The sequence below is a fragment of the Natator depressus genome, chromosome 2, assembly GCF_965152275.1.
Source record: "Natator depressus isolate rNatDep1 chromosome 2, rNatDep2.hap1, whole genome shotgun sequence".
NCBI classification, from domain to species: Eukaryota; Metazoa; Chordata; order Testudines; family Cheloniidae; genus Natator; species Natator depressus.
In genome coordinates, this window is record NC_134235.1 from 99,536,999 (window position 1) to 99,559,548 (window position 22,550).

The 22,550-nt window shown below is 41.1% G+C and overlaps 1 protein-coding gene across 1 annotated transcript in view; it reads left to right on the plus strand.

The window, feature by feature from the left end:
- Nucleotides 1-22,550, plus strand: part of ZNF236 (zinc finger protein 236) — a 172,958-nt gene that overhangs the window by 130,240 nt on the left and 20,168 nt on the right. Inside the window, exons 28-30 of the mRNA XM_074944735.1 lie at nt 2,218-2,405; nt 11,307-11,438; nt 18,602-18,799. Of these exons, the coding sequence (XP_074800836.1) occupies nt 2,218-2,405; nt 11,307-11,438; nt 18,602-18,799 (518 nt within the window). The remainder of the gene's footprint in view (nt 1-2,217; nt 2,406-11,306; nt 11,439-18,601; nt 18,800-22,550) is intronic.

A 22,550-nucleotide genomic window follows, 5' to 3' on the forward strand; every position in this document is an offset into this window, starting at 1 on the left:
CCATGCAGAGGGAAACCCATTGTTTCAAACAAAGCCCTCTGTCCAGTTTGTGGAAAAATACAGGTACTGTAACAAGATGGAGTTTGGAGTCACATGGGCAAGTCACATGTCCATGCCTGCTATAGCAGAGGCCATTACTCCTACTCTAGTTAAAACGTTCACAGGAAAGTCCATTAAGGTGTCTTCCATGGTTCATTGTGAGTTAAGTGGTCTTTGATGGGCCATTCAACTTGGATAGTTCCTTCACAATGTGCTGGCTAAATACCTTGTTGGTGCTACCATAGGAGCAAACATTTGAAATACAGGTACGTAGTTAATATTCAGAACTTCAGATACAAAATGATGCATTCATACAAATAGGATAATCATATTCCTCAAATCATAATTTTTCCATAGACATCTTACATAATTACTGCAGTGGTTCAGGTCCATACTACCCTCCTTCGGTCGGTAGTGCGCATCCTAAACAGGAGCACTTCCATTGACCTAACCCTAACCTAACCCTAGCCCCACAGGCTCCTGGCTTCCCGCTCACCACCAGCTGCCCTCCCCTACACACTCTCCATTAGTGTCCTCCCAGATACTTTCTAAATGGGTTTCCATCTTCATCGTCTCCTGATATCCAGCGGCTAATGGGCCATGTCCAAATAGGGTAATAGTCCACTTTACTAGATTTCAACCTATGTCCATTGCCATACTGAAAGATGTTCCTGTTACAGAAATCTACAAAGCTGCTACATGGGCATTAGTTCATACTTTCTCAACACATTAGGCCTTGGTGAATGCCTCTAGAACAGATGCTACATTTGGTTCTGCAGTTCTACGAACAGTTCTAGGCTGGGTTCTGGAGTGCCCATCTCCTTCAGAGGATACTGCTAGAGAGTCAACTCAAGTAGAGTGTGCATAGGGGCATTAATCGAAGAAAAAGAAGTTGTTACTTACTTTGTACAGTAACTAGAGTTTTTCAAGATGTCTCCCTGTGGGTGCTCGACTACCCGCACTCCTTTCCCTTCAGCTGCAGTGTCTCTTCTCACTGGGACTTCTGTGGTAGAAAAGAACTTGAGGATAGTTTGTCAATCACAGTCCTAAGTGTCCTCAGTACAGGGCATGAAGATGGCTAGGGTGCATACATGGACTGAAGGAGCATTGTTGCTGAAAGTCTCCAATCAAATGTGTCAGGGGTGTGTGTACACCTCAAGTGGGGGACACATCTGAAATAGCTCATTATACAAGGTAAGTAATGTCTCCTTTTGTCTTAGTGTCTGAACTGGCTCTGAATAGTTATAAATGAATTCCTTAGATTTAGATAGTGGCAGTGCAGCTTTTAGATTATTGCAATATTTTCTGAACACCCTGTTTTCAACCTTGAGGATGACTTTCTCATAACCCCAGTTATTTCAGATTCAGAATAAATTGGTTCATGACTAGGCAGCTTGTCTATGTAGATGCTGTTGGAACTCCGTTGTGGCTATTTCAAGCCACTACATTTCTATTATTTTCATATACTGTAATGTGTTCTAATGTAGGTTTATATTTTTGGGGCCCTGTTCTGTAAACAGATGCATTAACTAATCTGTTTACAGAATTTTGGTCTTATGTTGTTGTTGTTATTTTTATATTAGGGTGGACACATCTCACTGTAATATCTGAGCCTTTTATACAGGAAAATAAGATCTGGCTCTGCTCTTGCTATCCTAATGTTTGGTCACTTTTACTGGTTTTTGTTTTGTGGTGGAATGTTCTTTCTTTGGGTTTCTATAAATTTTGTTGTCATCTGTGCTTCTGGTGTAAGTAGACTTTTGAAAAAGGTGAGTTTTTCCTCTGAGTTCCTAAGGTGATCAGATGAAGACACATTCTGACCTCCTGTGGTAGGGTGTTCCATAGTGTGTTACCTATCACTGAAAACTTGTCTTCAGTTATACTGCTTGTAATGGACCCATATCCATGCAGCACAGCGCAAGGCTCTCACACATACATCTTTGTGATGCTACATATCTGGCAAACTCCAGTTACAAGAAAGTAAATTGTTTTTCCCGTTGTTTGCCACCTGTCTGACTAAAAGAGGAGAAAGATCTGCAGTAGTGCCACCAACTCTTAGTAAAGAATTAGCAAGCAAGAAATTATCACCTAAGTTATTCACCTAAAATAAGGTAGCTCTGTAGTTAGGATTGATGCTTGTTTCCTTTTTTAATGTTGTGCATACTTTATTTTTTGCAGAACTTAATACTTCAAGTGGAAATCTTCCTTCAACACCACCCATGTCTCAATCCACAGTTTCTGCTCAGAATTTAGTAATGTCTTCGTCGGGAGTTGGAGGAGATGGTAGTGTCACCTTGACCTTGGCTGATACTCAGGGCATGTTATCTAGTGGTCTTGATTCAGTTACCCTTAATATCACTTCACAGGTCAGTGCAATTTACTGCTCTGCTCTTTTGGTAAAGTAATAGTACAACCTCAAGGGACTGGAGTGTCTGAATGTTTTTTCAGAAAGTAATTTTTAGCACTTACGCACAGTAGATGAAGATGCAATAAACATTTTTGCTGCTAACAGTGTGCACATTGTTGCCTAGAACCATGACAGAATTTCTTATGTGGAGCTACAGCTTATGCCACCTCATGCTCCCATGGGAAAGCGTGAAGGCCCGAGTTCCCGTGATCCTCCCCAAGTTTCCTCTTACTGTCAGTGGCAGCAAAACGGAACCAATCTTTAGAACAGCTTTTAGTTCTTTAATTTTCAACTGCAATTGAATCCCTGTCCAGATTGAATTTCTTTGATTTGATCCCCTTATACAACACTCTCTCCCCATTCCCCCTCCCCCCTCAGGACATACCCCTTTATAGAAAGATCTCAAGATGGTGGAGTCAAAACCTTCAAGCCTTGTCCATCCTTTGACAGACTAATTTTTCTTAAAGACGGACACAGCAGTTGCCTGGTTTTGGGGTGTATAATTCATCCAAGCAGCATGTGCTCGGTTTGCCTTTCATTCTCTACTCATCTTAAAGGTCAAGAGAAGCGAGACTGAAGCTCCATCTCTTAGAACAGTCTGAGAGTGACGTGAGACCCAGAAGATCTAGGCTCTAGTATCCCCATACTGCTCAAATTTGCACCATCCAGCACTCCATTAAGCAGGCAGGTAATGCCAAGACCACAGCAAAGAAGACTGCATCAAGAAAACAACTGGCACTGACATTAATATCTACACCAGGGGCGGGCAAACTTTTTGGCTTGAGGACCACATTGGGTTTCCAAAATTGTATGGAGGGCCGGTTACAGGAGGCTGTGCCTCCCCAAACAGCCAGGCGTGGCTTGGCCCCCGCTCCCTATCCACCCCACCTGCTTCTCGCCCCCTGACGGCCCCCCCCAAGACTCCTGCCCCATCCACCTCTTGCTGCCCTGACTGCCCCCTGCCACCCCATTCAACCCCTCCTCTCATTCCTGATGCTCCCCCGGGAGCCCTGCCCCATCCAACCACCCTTTCTCCCTGACCGCCCCCAGAACCCCTGCCCCTACTGCTCCCCGCCGCCCCATCCAACCCCCTCTCTTCTTCCTGACTGCCCCCCTGGGAGTCCTGCCCCCATTCAACCCCCTGTTCCCCGCCCTCTGACTGCCCTAACTCCTATCCACACCCCCGCCCCCTGATCACCACCCCGAACTCCCCTGCCTTCTATCCAACCCCCCCTCCCTTCCCCCCCGCTCCCTGGCCCCTTACTGCACTGCCTGGAGCACCAGTGGCTGGTGGTGCTACAGCCGTGCCGCCCAGAGCACCAAGACAGGCAGCCATGCCGCCCGGCTGGAGCCAGTTACACCACCGCACAGCACAGAGCACCGGGTCAGGCTGCGGCTCTGCAGCTGCGCTGCCCAGCCCCGCCGCCCAGAGCGTTGCGCTGGCGACACAGCGAGCTGAAGCTGTGGGGGAGGGGAACAGCAGGAGAGGGGCTGGGTGCCAGCCTCCGAGGCCAGGAGCTCAGGGGCCGGGCAGAAGGGTCCAGAGGGCCAGATGTGGCCCATGGGCCATAGTTTGCCCACCTCTGATGTACACTGTCTCCAACTGCAGCATTGAACCTATCAAAACTTTTGACATTAAAGATGATGCCATTTTTGATAAATTGTATGGTCAGTTGGTCAAGAGACTAAATAACCAATGTCAGTCAAGTTTATTAATATGGTATAGGAAAAAGGTTCTATATGACACCAATCTTCCTGTAGAGGTCCTGTAGAGCAGTGTTACGTTCACCTTATTACAGAAGGTGTGTTCTCCAAAGTTCTACTCCTAAAGCAATCTTAAAAGAAACCATATTCCTCATTTGAAACTAGGTTCAACTAATTAGCTTTTTATCTTGTTTTTCTGATGTGCCCCTTATCTTTGTTCTGAACACACTGTGCATTCTAGGTCATGATGGACCCTTATCTTTAGTATGGGTAAATGCATTTCAGGTACTAAGGGATCTGAAGACACCTCCTAAGCCTGTACTAGGATAAATAGGTTTGTGAGGGTAACTGCCTTTCTGTTTCTATAAGGAAACAATTATATGTCCTGATACTGACAATATTCCTATCTGCTCTAAGCCAAAGTTAATGCAAGGTGGTATGGGATATTTCACATAGGTGAACGGGATTATTTCCAAGGTACAGACTAATTTGGGATTTATAACTGCTATATTAATACTTAATATGGATACTTAATGCTTTAAATATATGTATGATAGCCAGCATAAATTAGTCAACATCATAGACGTTCTTCTTAGTGTATACACAGCGAGCCTTAGGTGGCATATGGCCAGGATTCATCACTGAATTTGGTCTGCTAGTTGGATCATTAGCTTCCCCAGCCTGGGCTGGAAACTGATGGGGAGTGCAACATGAAAGCTGATCCATGCTCCCCACCACAGACATTGAAACAGGACACTAAAACAGGCCACCCAGAACACTGGGACAGGAGTTTGGGGAAAAGCTCAGTGTCTTCTCATGCAGAAAGAGACCGGAAGGCAAGAGGATAAACCTTATCCAACATGAAAAATGAGTGAAAAGGAGTAGATTGCAGGGCAGCAGACTACATTTAGTACCAAAAGCACCTGTACTATCATCAACCCTGGCATTGGGTGAACTATCGTGGACCACACCCAGGACATACATCAGCACTGCAGTATCCAACAGGGCCAACAAGGCCCCAGCACTTAGGGCTCCCTACCCATCAGTGCCACCCATGAAAGAGATAGACAGCTTGCATCCTGGTGATGAGGTGGTACTAGCAGTTAGCTGTCCCTCCCATGTGATCCATGAGTGGTGCCAGCAAGAAACCCAAGGAATTCATCAGAGCCCAATCTTTGGCCTGCCAGGACTGGCATTGGTCCAGTCAGCAACTTACCAGCCACATGGATGCATATGGGATGCCTCCTTGGCCCCTGTGGTGTACGGTCCATCTTGCCAGGTCTCTACCTTCCAAGCCCCTTGTTTCAGTCATGGAAGAGGAAAAGATCTCCTTCTCCAGCAGCATCCTTGCCTCAGCCACAGTCGCTGGATCTTTAGTGGTCTCAACTGTCCAAGAGAAGTCTTGTTCGGCCAATAATGTGCCAAAAGATAAAGACTGGATTTGTTTGGGGGGAATCCTACTCTGTGCATTGTTTCAATTGTAAGTGGCTATCAGGGTTTCCAAGCCAAATGTGACGTTTTAACTTGGGGCAGAGTGAATGTTGTGAGAGCAGAGAGGAGCTCAGGGACATCATAAAAGAAAACTCAGCTGGTGGCCAAAATGACCTTGTAAGCAGCTATGGTCAGAGCAGGCACTGCAACTAGGTACATGGCCTAAGTGTTGCCAATGTGGAAGGCATGTTGGCTCCAGGCTGTGTGCCTTCATGGAGTACAAACTATGGTTGAGGATCTGCCATTCGAAGGATCAGAGAGAAAACTGACACTGCCTTTATGCTTGCTCAAGGACTCCAGTGTGACTGAGCTCCCTTTTGCGCCAGCAAAGACAGCACACGCTGTCCTACTGTAGGCAGCCGAAATACCATTCCAAGAAGCTGATGAGGTACAGTAGAGGACATCATTTTTCATGAACTCTGTCCACACATAATGGCAGCAGATGTGACTACTCAGACGAGAGTTGCACCAGGACAGGTCCGTGGAGCCCTTTTTTGGAAACTGTCTAACCTTATTCCAATGGGCATTGATCGGATATTACCACTGATAAATTGGGTGCTGGACATCATAACTCAAGATTATATTACCCAGTTCCTTTCCCTCCCCTGTTTCCTCTTCCATGTCCCTTTTCAGGGACCCTTTTCACAAGAGCCCTTTACAAACAGAATTGGCCTTCTTTCTCTCCCTCGGAGCCATATTGGAGGTGCCTCAGGACTACAGAGGAAGAGGCTTTTACTCCCCGTCTTTATCCTTTATCCCTGTCTTTAGACCGGAGGAAACTAAACAAATACGTATGCTGCCTCAGATTTAGGATAGTAACACTTTGCTTCTATCATTCCATTGCTCCCAGCTCAAGACTCGTTCATATCTCATGACTTGCAGGATGCCTCCTTCCACATAGCTCTCCACCTCCCTCACTGGGAGAACCTCAAATTTATAGTAGGGCCCAACCATTTTCAATGCAACTTTCTACCCTTTCGATTCTCCATGACACCAAGAATATTCACTTAGTGCTTGGCCATGGTAGTGTCACTTGTAAGGAAACAGTGACATCATGTCTGTCTATACCTAGATGACTGGGTGTTCAGGGGCAAATTCCGGGATGAGACAAGACAGCCCTAGATCAAGTTCTCCTCCAGTTCTTTCAGTTAGGGCTCCTGATGAGCTATGAAGAATCATCTTTCATGCCCTCTAAGAATGTAGAATTCAGAGGAACTCTGCTCAAGTCACAGATATCATAAGCATACATGTCAAAAGACAAATTGAGATCCTTTCAGTTGCTTGTGTGTGACATAAGGACGAGACTATCCATGAACTTTTGCATATGCCTGGGATTATTAGAACACATACATGCATGTACTTATGTGATATTGCTTGCCTGACTTCACCTGTGGCCATTACAGCACTGACTAAGGACTGCGTATTCCCCATCCAAACACAATATGAACCTGTTGGTCACTGTCCCGTCCCAAGTTTTGTGAGAACTTACCAAGTGACTAAACCTCTTGATATGAGGAAAGGTGGGTCTCGTCCTCGACCCCCTTGCTAACAGTGAAGCTTATTACAGATGAAACAGGGACAAGTTGGGGTGCCCACCTGAATCAACTCCAAATACAAGGAGTGTGGTCACCAGGCAATCTGAAGTTACGCGTCGTCAAGATGAGGGCCACCAGCTTGGCCTGCATAGCATTCGTGCAATGTCTGTGAAACAATATAGTGCAAACTGTGATGGACAGTATGATGGTGATACACTGTATCAGCAAGCGGGGTACCAGATGGTCCTCACTTTATCTGGAATCCATCAAATTTGGTGAATAGTGTTACCAGTGCGGGATGATTTTCCACCAGACTTTCTTCTTCCAGAAGTCAGCCATGACCTTACAGACTTCTTGAGCAGAAATGTGGTAACTAACCATGAATGACTGCTGTGGAATCCATCCTAGACCCAATATTCTGATGATGGGGGACCCATCCAAATAAGCCATAGATTTATTTTTGCCACAATAGAGAGTGCCAAATGCAAGGTTTTCTACTCCAATGGAGACATATACCTAGGGTCTCTGCTGGATGCTTTTTTTCTTTGGTGGTCTCACAGTCTCTTTTATGCCTTCCAACCGATCCCCAGGATAATATCCAAGATCAGAGAGGACAAGGCTACCATTATCATGATAGCCCCCAACTGGCAGGGACAGTTTTGTCTGTCAGACCTATTATAGATGTCCAGCCAGCCTCCTATATGCGTCCCTTCTTTGCCCAGACATAGTGTCTCTGAACACTGGACAGATACTGCACCTGTACTTGTACTTGCACTTGCTGCACACAGCTGTCTTGGATACTGTGTGGATGAGCATTCATGACACAGATTGTGGCAGGTGCAAGAGGTTCTTATGCAGAGCAAGAAAACTAGCAGAACTTTTTTTTTTCAAATGGTGGGTTTTTTTTTCCATATAGGCAGCCCAAAATAATGGAAATCTTGTTGAAAACCTGATTCCAGATTCTGGACTGTATGCTGCTGCAGTTTTTCACACTGTACAGTGGTGAGATTTATTAAGGGCTTCCTTCGTGCCTGACATCCAGTTAGAGACCTGACTCCTCTTTTTGCCCTCCTGTGGCTCATGAAACCTTCCTTTGACGCTTCATCAAAATGTTCATTATACCACCTACCATCAAGACAGTCTTCTTTGTTGCTATCAGGTTGGTATGGAAAGTCAGCAAGATCTAAACCCTTATGGCTGGACACCATACACATTGTTTTAACAGGGATAAGGTGGTGATGATGAGTCCCCTCCCCAAGTTCATCCCCTAGGTGGTCTTAGAATTCCATCAGAATCAGTCACTCATCTTGGCAGTCTTCTTCTCAAAATCACACTTGTTTTCTCCAAGAGAGAAGAAATTTCACACTCTGGATGTCTCCAGAGCCCTACTTTACGATTTAGAAGGACAAAGCCCTTCAAACTCACTGTGTCTCTCTTTGTGGCTTTATCAGATGTATGTAAACGCCAAGCAATATCTTCCCAGAGACTCTCAAAGCAGATCACAGAGTACATTACCATTTGTTACCAGCTAGTCAATGAGCGTGTCTTGCTAAACAACAAGGAGCGCTGCTGAACAGAGCACAGGCAACCTCGTTGGCCTGCTTCAGAAATGTGCTGAGCTCAGAGATTTTGATCTTTTTAAAAATATGCACCTGACAGGATAGCCAGGGCAGACACCAAAAGTGGGATTGCAATCTTTGGCTATATCTACACTTAGGGAAGTGTGTAGAATACAGGTACTACATGTGTAGCTACATGCTTCAGTGAAAGGCAGGCTGTGTTCACACCTGACACTGCAGGGTATAGCTACACGTGACAGTGAAAGGCTCCAGCAGCAGATAGTTGTCTGAGCTGTTCCCTGGTACCTCCCCGCTGTCATAGCCTTTCACTGTGGTGGGGAAAGGCTGAGGCAAAGGGACCCTAAAAATAGCAGTGCAGACATGGGAAGCACTGCTTTGGCACGTAGAGAGTTGTAGGCTATACATCTTGGCTGTATAGGTAGGGCACTCTGCTCACCTAAGCCGTGCCTTGTCAACTATGCTGATACTTATATCCATGCTAGGTGGGAGTGTAAAGTGTCTTCTTTACACAGGATCGTAAGTGTAGACATAGGTTTTGATTGTACAGCTGTGGCTTCTTACTCCCACCATCTGAAGGGGAGACTGCTTGCTAGTCACTTACAGTGGGACCTGCACTGACACACATTGTACATGAAGAGAAAAGAATGGCTACCTACCTTACAGTAACTGTGGTTCTTTGAGATGCTGTAGTCAGTGTGGTTCCATGATCAACCCTCCATCCCCATTTTTTGGAGTAGTCTGCAATGTGGGCTTCGAGTTGCAAGGGAACTGAGGAAGAGTCATGACCCTCCACCATTTATCCCTCAGATGGGAGCACAAGGATGCCTATGCAACCCTCATATCCAGTATAATCTGGTCTTGTGTGTGTCAGGTGCGTGCCTCCTACAGTGAGATTGACACTGTGTACATCGTGTCAAAGAGTCACGGTTGCTGTAAGGCAAGAAACTGTTCTTTCCATGTGTTGTAGGATATGTAACTCTGCTCCTTGCTCCTGTCTACTCTGTAACACTGCAATACAAGAGAAAGTTCACTGGGTTTGTAATAGTGATTTCTACTTAATCAAAATTAGACAAATTAGTCACAATACAAGAACACATTTTAGAAATTTTAACAGTAAATCCCAGTGACCTCTTCCATTTCATGTCCGGTTAGGAAAATTAACAGGAGAAACACCAGTGTGAGATAGTGAAGGAAGACACATTATATAAAGGTTGACAGTGGTATCTTCCTCTAGGAGCAAGTATTTGTGAATGTGAATAAACCTACAGAGACTTAAATAAGATATTTATTTTTCATCTTGAAAACGCTGGTGCACAGTAATCAGTGACTTTAGATCCAGGCCTCCAAAATATTTTGTAGCGTGGACCAGACTTTAGTATGTTGTCTTGTGAACCTGCTGTCCATCCATTTGTGACCACATAATTTCTGTGGCAATACAGCTGTTTCTTTTGTGGAAAATAATAGGAGAGTATTTATTATAGTTGGTAACTGTCTTTTTAAAATAAGTTAGCAGCTGAAAAAAACAATGCAAGCCAGCACCATGTGACCACTTGGCTCTCCAACGCTATCTGCCCGTGGTTCATGAGCCACTGTTTAGGAACCTTTCCAGTACGTCAATAGAGCTAAAGGTGCATTGGCAAGTAGTATGAAGAAAAAATCCCTATTGCTTCACATGAAAAAGGACTTCAGTGGTTGGTAGCAAAGCAAAACCATTTGCACGTTCAGCAATAACTTACCTCTTCATATAATTTTTAGCTGAATTACATTTGTTGTCCTTGAAAGTTAGACGTTAATAACACTGACTACATTTAGGTGTTGTACATAGGCCACATGTACAGTCAGATCCTCTGTGACATTTTCCTTCAATCTTAATATGTGAAAACCACTGCTGGCTTCTATCTTTGCTGAACTAGGACTAAGTTGTTTGCTTATTTATTTTCTGTGGATTGGGGTGCGTGTGTGTGTGTGTGTGTGTATATATATATATATTTACACATACAGTCTGTGGAGGTAACTACGTTCCCAGTTATCCCCAATCTCTTCAGCTTTGCATTAAAAATATTTATCTTGAGTTGGAAAAATAAAAATGGTGGGCTTCCCAAACAGCTTATACAAGGTATATCTGTCATGATATACCATGCAAATGGTAGGTCAAAATATATAATGATATAATGTATTATACCATTGGTCTGGTGACTTCCTGCTCTGTGGAGTTGGCAGTAATACATTATGTGGTTTAATTTCAGATAATGTGACACTTCAAAATATGTGGATTTAGCACAGTTGATATGCTTATTTGGATATATTTTTAACCCCCATTGGCCTGAAAGTGCTAGGGGTTTTTTTTTGTTTGTTTGTTTGGTTGGTTTTTTTCTTTTAAAGTGATTTGTTCAGACTGATGTTTGAAGTAATCTTTTTAAAGAGTAGTCTTGAGTGATAAAATGAGTTTCTATTTAACCCCATTTTATAATTCTTTTAGGATTTACTGGTTAATTATGACGGTTGACTGTGCTTGTAAATACAATCACTTAAATAATTTTATTTTGATAGGGTCAGCAGTTCCCCGCTTTACTCACAGATTCTAGTCTCTCCAGCCAAAGCGGTTCGGGCTCACAACAAGTCATACTGGTGAGCCATACTCCACATTCAACATCTACAAACTCTGATGAAATAACATATCAGGTAGATGTAGTTTATTTGTGTACTCTTATGTATAAAAACATGACTTTACTCAGATATGAAAATGATCCGTTTGTCCTGAAGCAGAGAGTTTCATACAATTTTTTAACTTTATCTTAAAGTAGCTTATTACAGAGGCTCTAGCTTTATAGTTAAGACTGGGTTGATTTTGCACTTAAAGCAGGGATTCAGGGTTTTTGTTAACTATGAAAAAATATCTGATATCTTCATGATAAGTATAGCACTTTTTGAGTATAGAATACGTATTATGGGAATTTCCATGTAAATCTATTAACTAGTACAGGCTTTAAAATGGGTCCTTAAATAAAGTTGGTACTCCAACCTGTTCCGCCTTCCAGATCTTCCCCCGCCAACCTCCTCTGTGATTTTAATAACAGAATAATGCATACTTTCCAATATAGTTGAAACTTGCTTAAATCTTGTGCATGGATTACATTTGAATAATTTTTAAAAGATTAATCGCAAGTTTTCTATCAATTCTGTATCAAATTACCATAAGGTGGGGGAAAAAAGAAAAAATATAATCTTTGAAAATTAATTTAATCATATGTGGAACCACAGCCATGAAAATACCATACTCATAATAGTGTGATAATTGTATGGCATCAGTACAGGGCAAGTAAAGGTTTAGTATCCCTGTCTGTGCATTGCCAATTCATAACATTAAGTTTAACCTTAACTCTTAATTTCTTGGCTTTATAATGATCGGTTTTGGGAGAATTACATCATCCCTGTAATGTACTGACTATGAATAACTATTATGAATTCTCATCCATAACTTCCATCTTGCCATTGCTTTTGTCTTAGAATTCATATAGACTTAGATTTTTAATATTGCAAATGACAAAAAAATAATTTATGCATGCAGTTTCTGCAGCTCTATGCCTAATCACTGCTACAAGGTGCATAACTTACGGTTTAAATTTGCTTTTGAATATTTGTAGTGTCCAAAATTCTGTTTTAAAAATGGATGCTTTAAAAATGCAAATATTTATATCTCCTTTTTCTCTTCTTTTTGCAAACTAATCCTAGCCTTTTTGATATATACATGATTTCCACCATCGCAGTGTGTCAAATAACTTTCATTGCCCTTTTCTCTTACCGTGAGGTGACCAATATGAACACAAGAGTAACAGCAATTTACCTATTGTGTATAATACTCTTCTCTACTTTCCCTGTTCATACAGGTTACAGTAGCATCGTGTTTGTTTTTATTTAACCATTGCTGACATCTTGGTTTTGCTGCCTACACTTCAGTCTTTTTCTGAGAGATTACAGCTAATTTAGGACCCATTAGTGCATAAATTTGCAGTTTAAACTGTTCTTTTCAATGTGCTTTACATTGCACTTAACTTTAGTAAACTTAATCTACCATTTCTGTTTTCTAGTTTAGTTCTTATTGAAATTCTATACATCTTCTTTAGTCATGATTACCCTCAATAATTTCATGTACATTAATGTGTGCTGTCATGTTTGAGTTGTTTATCTCATTCTAGAAATTACTGAATTTTTAAATAAGCTCTCAAGCAGCCTCAAGTTATTTCCTTAAAAAACGATGTGGGGTGAAATTTTTTAAAATGCCTAAGTAACTTAGGCATCTAAATCCAATTGAATTTTAATTGGACATAGGCACTTTTAACCATTTCACCTGTAGTGCCTAAATCCCTTTTGAAAATGGGCTTTTGACTTCTAAGTCACTAAAACATTTGAAAATTTTACTTCTGCTGAAGAAATAAAAGAAATGGAAAAGATCCTGTCACTTGCACAATCTACAGGTTTATAGGCATGTCGCTCCCTCATTTCCAAATCCTTTAAAAAATTGTGAATTTTGTTTGGTAAAAAGTGTGTCACTTTCTAACTCTGCTATTGAGCAAGTGGCCTTTGCTAAAGAAAAAACAGAAACGGACTACACCAGAACTTTATGCACCTTCTTGCATCTGATACACATGTATGCTCAGAATTGCCATTGAATGTACACAAAATATCTAACCACCAGTGTTCTTTCTTTTCCAGAACATAAAGGCATGTATTGGTCAAAGTTAAAATTCCATTTCTATTACATAAATGCCTTTTTACTGAATTCTTCTAAGTGAGGCCTTACTCTCCTTATTTTGAAGTATGACAGAGTCATTCCCTCTTATCACCCCTATTGCTCATAGCCATTGAGCTGGTTAAGAGCTTTTTATATTACCAGTTCAAATGCTTTATTAAAAGTACATTCTCTCTAATGAGATGGAAGAACAGTATTTCTAGCTATGCTTTGAGATGAAGGTCTTTGGTTTTTTGTCTATCCATTTTAATTATGTGCACTAACTACAGATATATTGAAATGAAGCTCCATCTGGTACAAGTATCTCTGGCTCATGATCTGTAAAACCAACAAGCTAACACATGTAAATGCTAGCCCTATAATTTGTTTTAGTGGATCATATTGCACTTCAGAAAATGGTTACATCACAAATACAGTCACACTAAATATATTATCACTCTTTTCTTCCAGTTCTTTTTACAAAGAGCATTCGTCTCTTGCAGAAACTCCTCGTGTATTACATAGTGAGGGGAAAAAAATCACTCTCTCTAAATTAGTTATTTCTTCTGTAAATCATGCAAGCCAGACCTATGGGAAAAAATCTGTTAGGTAAAAATAGACAGATGGATATTGTTATCAAATAGATGACACATTACTTTTTCTAATCATAATTATCAGTTTTTATTCGTAGATAAGGTATGCTTTCGTTTCAAAACATTGATAAACCTGAATCTCCTTGGTTGCCCTATAAAAGGCAATTAACTTTTTCTCCCTTGCAAACAGTCCTTACCTGCTTTACACTTAAAAAATCTTAAAAATCATCTTACCATTTGAGGAATAGACTAGCTGCATTCAAGAAACTGTACAGAGAACAAGCTTTTCATATTGTAGTTAGCTTAATAACATCTTTGATGCAATCCATTTTTTAAAAGAATAAAGTACTTATGCACTTGCTTAATTTTAAGCACGTGAGTAGTCCCACAGGTATTAGTGAGACAATTTATGGGCTTAATGTTAAGCATGTGAGTAAACATTTGCAAAATTGAGGGCTTATTCTGAGAACGTTAGTGGTACTCGACACATTAATCCAGAAAACATCACAGAAAATGTTTGTTCTGGCGCACATCATCTCCCCTAATATGTGAAAAATGGGGTTTGTGGCTTTGTCTAGATGAGGAAATTTCAGTGGTTGAGTTTAGGTCCTGATTATTTAAAATGTTTTAGCTAACCCAGATCTAATATCGACCTCTTCCCTAGTCTAGACACAGGTTAACACCTTTTACTGTGGTTTAGCAGGCTCAATTTCAATCTAGACTTTCTCTATGGACTAAACAGATTGAATCTCGCCTTTACATTTGGCCATGGAGCTTCTTTCAAAGCCCTAAAAACACTTATGTACGGGTTAGTAATAAAAGAATTACACTGAAATATTTTAAATTGATATGGAAATTTTTATTGGGTATTGAATTTCTCACAGTTACAGTATGATTACAGTAAAAATGCTGTCTGACTCTCAATGCTTTGAGTTTATGCAAGGGAAGGACTACATGTAACAGTCTCCACTTAAATTATTAATTCCTTTAAAATAGCAGATCGTTAAGAATGGTGATCTAGGCTCTAGTATCCCAGACAACATAGAGGAAAGCTTAGGAGTTGTTCAAAACCACTTACCCAATTCTGCTTTTGTGTTGTCTAGAACTATGGTAGAATATTTGGATTCTGTTGTCTCTCATACAATTTGGCCTTCCTCCCTTCCACTCTCATTGGGCTTGCCATTGGTCCACTGGTAACGCCTGGTGTCATTTACCCACATTTTTTTCAAGTATCTATGCAGAAAAGTTAATTTAGTGTAACACTTCCATCCATCAGTTATTGTGGAGCTTTCCCTTGTGTGCAAAGATTGTAGGAAGCTTGAAAGCTTTGGCAGTAAACTCCGGGCTTAAGCCCGAAGTACTCTGGTTTCTGCTAGCTCTGCCTCCCATCAGTAGCTAGATGCAGCAATTTCAAGTTCTCCTGGAGCTTTCCTCTTTTAATTCCTCATAAAGTAGCAGGGACATTTCCCTTTGTTTATCCTTCTTGACCTTTCCCTCTCATTTTGGGAAGTAGTTTCTCCATTTTTCTAAGCTTTCAGAAACTACTCAGTAAAAAATGCTGCTTGACAATTAGGCTGTCCCCATACAGCACCACACTCAAGCAGTTGAAAAAGCATTGTTTTTAGAATAAAAAGTATGAAGGAGTACTGTGCCATTTGGATTTCACCTCCTGTTCTGAGATTAACATAAAGCATGGACTTGGGAGTAATGTCTTATTCATCCAAGAAGAAGTTCTTTCCTTGCCACGAGTGGTCTGTGGAACCCCACAAAAAAGGTTTTTAAAAGTAACCAAAAAATGAGCAGCGAGAGGCTGGACCACAGCCAAAAACAACTTTGATTTGTATCAGTGGGTGGTAGTGTTATTAATCCTCTTTGTCATACACTTTTACAAAAAGAAGAGGAAAAAGTTACGAGTAATACTTATCTTTCAGATCTAGGCAGAAAAGACTGTTCCATTTCATTATTACTTTGAAGAGATAATCAAATCTTAAAGAAATCTGTATAGAGCAAAATAGTAAACTGCCAAATAAGGAGATGTGGGTCAAAACTGGAATAGTTTAGAGGTTGTGATCCTTATCGTTAAGGTTGTCAATGGCCTGGACCCATCGACACCAGATATCTGCCTTTCTCTCTCTGTGTCTAAGATATTCCATTAAAATCTGTTTCACCGGAGACAATAGATTTGTCTGAGGTTGGGAAAAGGTGTGTGTGGCAAAATCTCATTTCTTGTTCACAGCTAGCTTCCCCAGTCCCCACCACTGGGACATTGCACCCATCCAGAGTTAATCGACTACTGCTGCCATCTTTCCTATCTCTGAAGAGTTCAGGGGACAGGATGAAAGGACTTGAGGAGCATATCTCTAAATCCTCCTCAATGGTGTCATGCCATCTTTCAATGGTGAAAATTTTAGTTATTATCAGTCTCTGGAGATACCCTCTCAGCTGTGTCTTAGTGAATTCATCGTTTAGTGGGCTGCTCTTTGAGTGATTGAGCACTTCATTATCCCTTTGATTGTCTCATTCTCTGCATATTGATCCATCAATTAATCACTTGATTTTCCATATTTTTAACTGTTTCATTGCTCTCAATTTTCTTCATAATAAATTGTCACCGAATAATTTTTGCATGAATTCATTACCCCATTTGATTGATACAATGGATTTCATTGCTCTAACTTTTCTGCTGTTCATGTGATTTTTCCTACCACACACACATTTTTAATTGCTTCACTACTTATTTGATTTTTGACTTCTAGCAGCCATGCTCATCATAGTTGTCCTCCATTACTTTGTTCCTGACACCCTCTTGTTCCACCCTATCTTCCCTTCTCACTGCCCTACATCACAATTTCTCTTTCCATTCTTTTTTCTCTTTTCACTCATTGCCAGGTTCACCTCACAGCCTCCTTGCAACTCCATGACATTCTACATCTCTCTGCTGCCATCATCCCATAATGCCACTCTTTTTGCATCAAGTAACATCTCACCCAACCTTGCCCCTGTCTACATCGCCCTTTGTTCCTCACCAACCATACCTTGCTCTGTCACCCTTCCTGTCCCTTTGGGTCCCATACGCTTCCAATTTCATTACTAAGACCACTATTTTTCTCTTCCCTTTTTCACTCCTCTACAAAAGAATACCACAGTCCCGTCCACTTCCTACTCCCCACATCCCTGACCTTTGAAGTTGTGTTCTAATATGGGGATTTTAATTCTCTCTCTCCACACTGTATATCCTACCCAAAGAACGATACTCAGGGTGTCAGATTCCTCCTCTTCCTGCAGACGGTCTCTCCATTCTCTCCCATTCCTCTTTCAAGTAGCACTCATCAGACTTTATTCTTCCTTCAGCTACTTACAGCTCTTGTCTACTGCCCCGATCCTTCCCCAAATGCCTTATTCCCTGATTGTGATGCCTACCTTTCCCCCTCATCTCAATCTCCAATCATCTTTAGTGACTTCAGTTTCCATGTTGATATTCCATTTGATCCACGACCTGACCTGACCACCTCTTTGCCCTTTGTGATCTTGAACTATGGATCAACTCTCCCACTTGCCAAAATGGCCACTCACTTGACTTGGTTTCACCAAAATCTACTTTATTTCTGACATTCTCTCTCTCTCTCTCTCTCCCTCCAAATTACTACCCCTGCACTATCTTCCCTAGTGATAAATAGATTGGGGGAGGTGGGGGGAAAAGGACAACATGAGGAATGGAAAATCTCTTACCCAATATTTTTGATTAATGTCTCTTTCAATATGGACTCTCCCAAGTCTAGCAGTTGACTACATCTCATTTTTTTCCTATACGCTTTCAAGGATAGTTTGTGTACATGCAGTAGTTCACAAAAAAGATAATTCACAATTAAATATTTAATCTGAGTTATTGTTTATGGCTTTGAAAGTACTCTCCTGGTGGGAAGCCAAGTAGTTGGGGTATAAGCCTGGAGTTTTCAGGCACAATGCTTGAACTCCCTATGGTCTTTGCTCACACAGAGGGAGTTCACAGTGATGGATTGATAGGGAGGGACATAAATCAAAGGAAATTATCCTGTAAGACAATTAATATATTTTGGAACCTCTTAGTGACACCTTAGGAAGCAGCCATCATTTACTTTGTCCTTTTTCTTTCCAGTACTGAATATGTGGTTTTACAATCTCTTCTACATAAAGAATATTGTGAATTAGATCTCCATAGACTTGACTGCATGCACACCATGTACCCCATGTACCCTTAATACCACAATATATTGTCTGTTTATTTTCAGATATTGACTGTATCTAGCAAATCTTCCATTTAAAAAAATTGCCAGAGGCATAGGAGGAATGGTCAAACACAAATTTATATTTACCCCTAATCTCGTTCTGTTCTTTTTATTTATGTTTGGAGCCCAGCTCATGTGATTCATTTGAAAATACATTGATCAGACTAGAGTACATAACAAGAAAAATAATTCTGTTGGTTTTTGAGAGTGTCATCCTCCACTTTTGAATGTATAATCATGTTTTATAAATTGTTACAGGTGGCTGAGGTTTCTTCTAACCTGACTAAGGGCAGTCAAGTAGAAAAAGAGGGCCGTGTACACCAATGTTTTGAATGTAGTGAGACCTTTTCTTCAGCCACGATGTTAATGCACCACAGTAAAGAGGTTCATGGCAAGGAGAGAATTCATGTGTGCCATGTTTGCAATAAAGCCTTCAAACGGGCAACACATCTCAAGGTACTTGGTAATAACTTAATTCCCAGTTAATATGTTCACTCATTCTTTTGCTTTAGAATTTTAGTCATGTAAATGAATTGTCATCTGCTTAATCTTTCCTTTTTGGTATTAGGCCTTAGGGCATGCATCACATGAGCATTTTTATGCAAAAATACCTCTCTCTCTCTCTCTCTCTCACACACTCGCTCTTGCTGTAGCAATAGATATATCTTTTTGTACTGCAGATCTCTGCTGAAATACTTAATAAAAGACAGTACTCTGGAATTTAAATAATAGTGCCCTAGTATTATTAAAAATACCAAAACAAATATACTTGTGGGGAATTATATTGTTTTGCATTTTCAAATAGAACATTAATTCAATATTTCAGTTTTCTAATGGTGTTTAACTCTGTAGATGAAATGTACTGAAACAGAAATTAACTTTAACTCTGCAAATCTAATGCATGCCATCTCCATTAGTCCTGACTTCTGGGTGTCTCCTCTCTTTGCAGAATATGGAGACTGGTGAGACTTGTGGCTTAGTACCCACGTCCATTTGACTTCTAGTTGTTCTGCCTTCTGCATCAGGGCAGATAGCAAGTGTGAAAGCTCCTGCTTTCCAAAGTTTTCTTTTTTTAACTTCCTTATTTTGTTACTATTGTCTTAGTGTTTTTTCAGAATTTCTGGAAAGAGTGAGCAGTCTTACAGTATTTGGACTTTACAGGAAGGAGTAAATATTGTTTTACTTTGGAGTTTTCTAATTATTATTCTCAGAGTGCTCCTTTGCCGTTCCTTTGCCACTCCCTTTCACTACTGCATGTGGCTAGGTAAACAAATATTCCCCTAAAAGGCAAAAATTCATCTCTGAAGCTCCCCTCCTTTCCTCGGCAAACAGTGAGCTCTGCCAGACTTATTCTCGGTCCACAGACCGACCTTCGTAAAAAACTCATGGCATATAAATAATATTCCAGCAAAATTGCAACACAGCAAGAATTTTTCAGCAGCAAGCATGGAGCATTCATTACAGGTATCAGGAAGGCTACATCTACAAAATTGCTGTACTTCTGATGTAGATGATCTTTCTACATTTCAGATTGAGGTAAATGCCAATACCTCCCTTTCTACAAGAACAGCTCTTCTTTAAGATAACTTTACCAAAATTCATGCAGTGCCTACTTTGGTACTAAAGAGGGTTCTCTCCAGCCTGTGCAAACGGGCAGACGTGCTGTCAAACATGCAAGATTGTCAAGATGATCATATTTAAATAGATTTTTCTTTCCTCGGAAGTAGATGAGGAAAAGAAACTGGATTGTTACTAGCTTAACTTTTTTTTAAAGGCACTCCATTCTCAAACACAAGGCATGGACCTTCGCAAAAAGCTGAGCAATGTCAAAAGGAAGAAACCTTGAAATAAAAATCTAAGAACAAAAAACTTGAGATTGCGCTACTCATCAGGCTTATTTCTAGAGAAAACAGCTTTTTTTTTTTTTATCAAAACTTGAAAAGAAGGAACACGACACTTAACCCCTGCCTATTTTGTTACCCTGTGCAGAAATGCAGGGTATTCAGCCAGGTAAAGGTAAGCAAACCTGCCATGTCAAAATTCTCTGGAGAATATAATTAGGTAAGTGACACTGTCTCACTTAAAACCAAGAGGATTTGTAAACACCTAATGAGACTTTATGAAATTCTATTGGTCTGAAGGGGAATCTGACCCTGATCTCAAAGGCAGATGCAGAAATGGCTTCTTTGAAAGCTCACTTTGCAGCAGAGTTTTGAATCTGTCACTGTCTTGATGCAAGCACCTGTAGCACACATTTGATCTGCTAGAGCAGTGGTTCCCAAACTTGTTCCGCCGCTTGTGCAGGGAAAACTCCTGGTGGGCCGGGCCAGTTTGTTTTTACCTGCCGAGTCCGCAGGTTCGGCCGATCGTGGCTCCCAGTGGCCGCGGTTCGCTGCTCCAGGCTAATGGGAACTGCTGGAAGCGGCGCAGGCCGAAGGACATACCCTGTCAAGTTCCCTGTCAAATTCTTCTAAGAAACACAGGGAAAGAGTTCAATCCCAGCTACAGGATGTAGTTCGTTAGCCCTGTTCTCATCAACAAAAAGAAAAGAAGTATGGAAACCAATAGAAAGCTGGTCCTGGAGCAGAAACACTGGAGGTAAATGCCTGGAACAGAAACACTAGAGGTCCTCCTCATTTGGTGACTGGCAAAAAAAAGAACTGCATGTCAGTAAAAGCCCTGGGAAGCAATCCAGTTTGGCAGCCTCAACAAACAAGACAAATCCTGTGCTGCAGTGAGGGTTCCCTCATCGATTAGTTTAAACTTCACTCTCTTTTTTTCGTAATCATTCCCTCTCTCAATGCTGGTAAACATCAAACTATCAAAAAAACCCAGTTTTTTCTCTGAATTGGGGTCAAAGGAACTGTTGCATTACCAGAAAGGTTCTACAGTGACTTCATGGTAAAAAAACAGATCCTGAAATGAGGGTGTTACTAGACCACAAACATCACAACAAATATGAAGAAATCCAGATTCAGAATGGAAATGTTAACAGCTGCATTCTCTTCAGGAGACTATTTCCCCATGTTAGAGTGGGTAAATATATACCTGCAAGTCTGGATTTGCTGTTGCCATTGCAAGTTTCTCTATTTACGTATAGATAAGACACCACTTCCAGTTTAGAACACTTCCAATTAGCCTGTTAACTCCCAAGATTGTCACAAAACCAGTAGGGAGGTGGTCATCAAGCACCCATCTGTCAGCTATTTCTGGACAACATACTGATAAGAGTCAGATCTCCATGATAGCAACATAGAAAACCCAAATAGTTCTCTAGGAACAGGGTTACATTATGAACCTGAAATATACCGAATTGAATTTCAGAAAATGCTACCTAGGAAAGAAATATCCCCTATGTGTCTGGGACAATTGTTTTAACCCAGGAATTAAATTCCAAGATAAAACCATGTAGATTCAAAGAGATCCAATCCCAGCAGTTCAGGGTACATTGTCTGTTACCACTGGTGTCATGTATTGGGATCCTGCCTGGGCAAGGCTGTATATGACACCACTCCAAGTATTTGACCTCAATGTAAAAGAATGAGGAACAGTGGTCAGCAAATTGGTCCTGAGTTCCCCCCATTTGGTGGAAGACATAAAGAATGCACATAGTTGTCTCTTGCAAGGCCATATTGCAAGGTGATCAAAGCCAATGTGAGCCTATGTCCAACAATTTACAACCCAGGGGTATTGGCCAGAACAGGAAAAAAACTAAGCATGACTTTGGAATTAAAAACAGAAAAACTAACATTTGAACACAAAGGAGTAGGGGTATCTAATCAGTCGGGCAACACCACAACAATAGTATATCTACATAGCCAGGGAAAAGCAAGGAGTTGGCCTCTGAAAATGAAACACTAGAAACAGTCCAGCAGATACAGTAAAATAGATTTTCATAAGATTCCTGCACATCAAAAGGCTACTGGTTTGCTGCTGGAGGAGAGAGACCTCAGACTGGGCCCTGAACAAAATAGTATTCCAAATAAAAACCAGAAGGATTTTGGGGATACCATATGTGGATTTATTCACCCATGGAAGTACAGCCAGCTCATACTTTTTTGAGCGAGAGATCTCAGACGTGTGGGGGCAGATGCCTAGCTCTGCAAGTGGCCCAGACCATCTTTGTACAAAGGCTTACAAGGGAAAGTATAAGAAAATCTTAGATCACCTCTAAGCAACTGATTCTTTTAAGAGATCACATCCAATT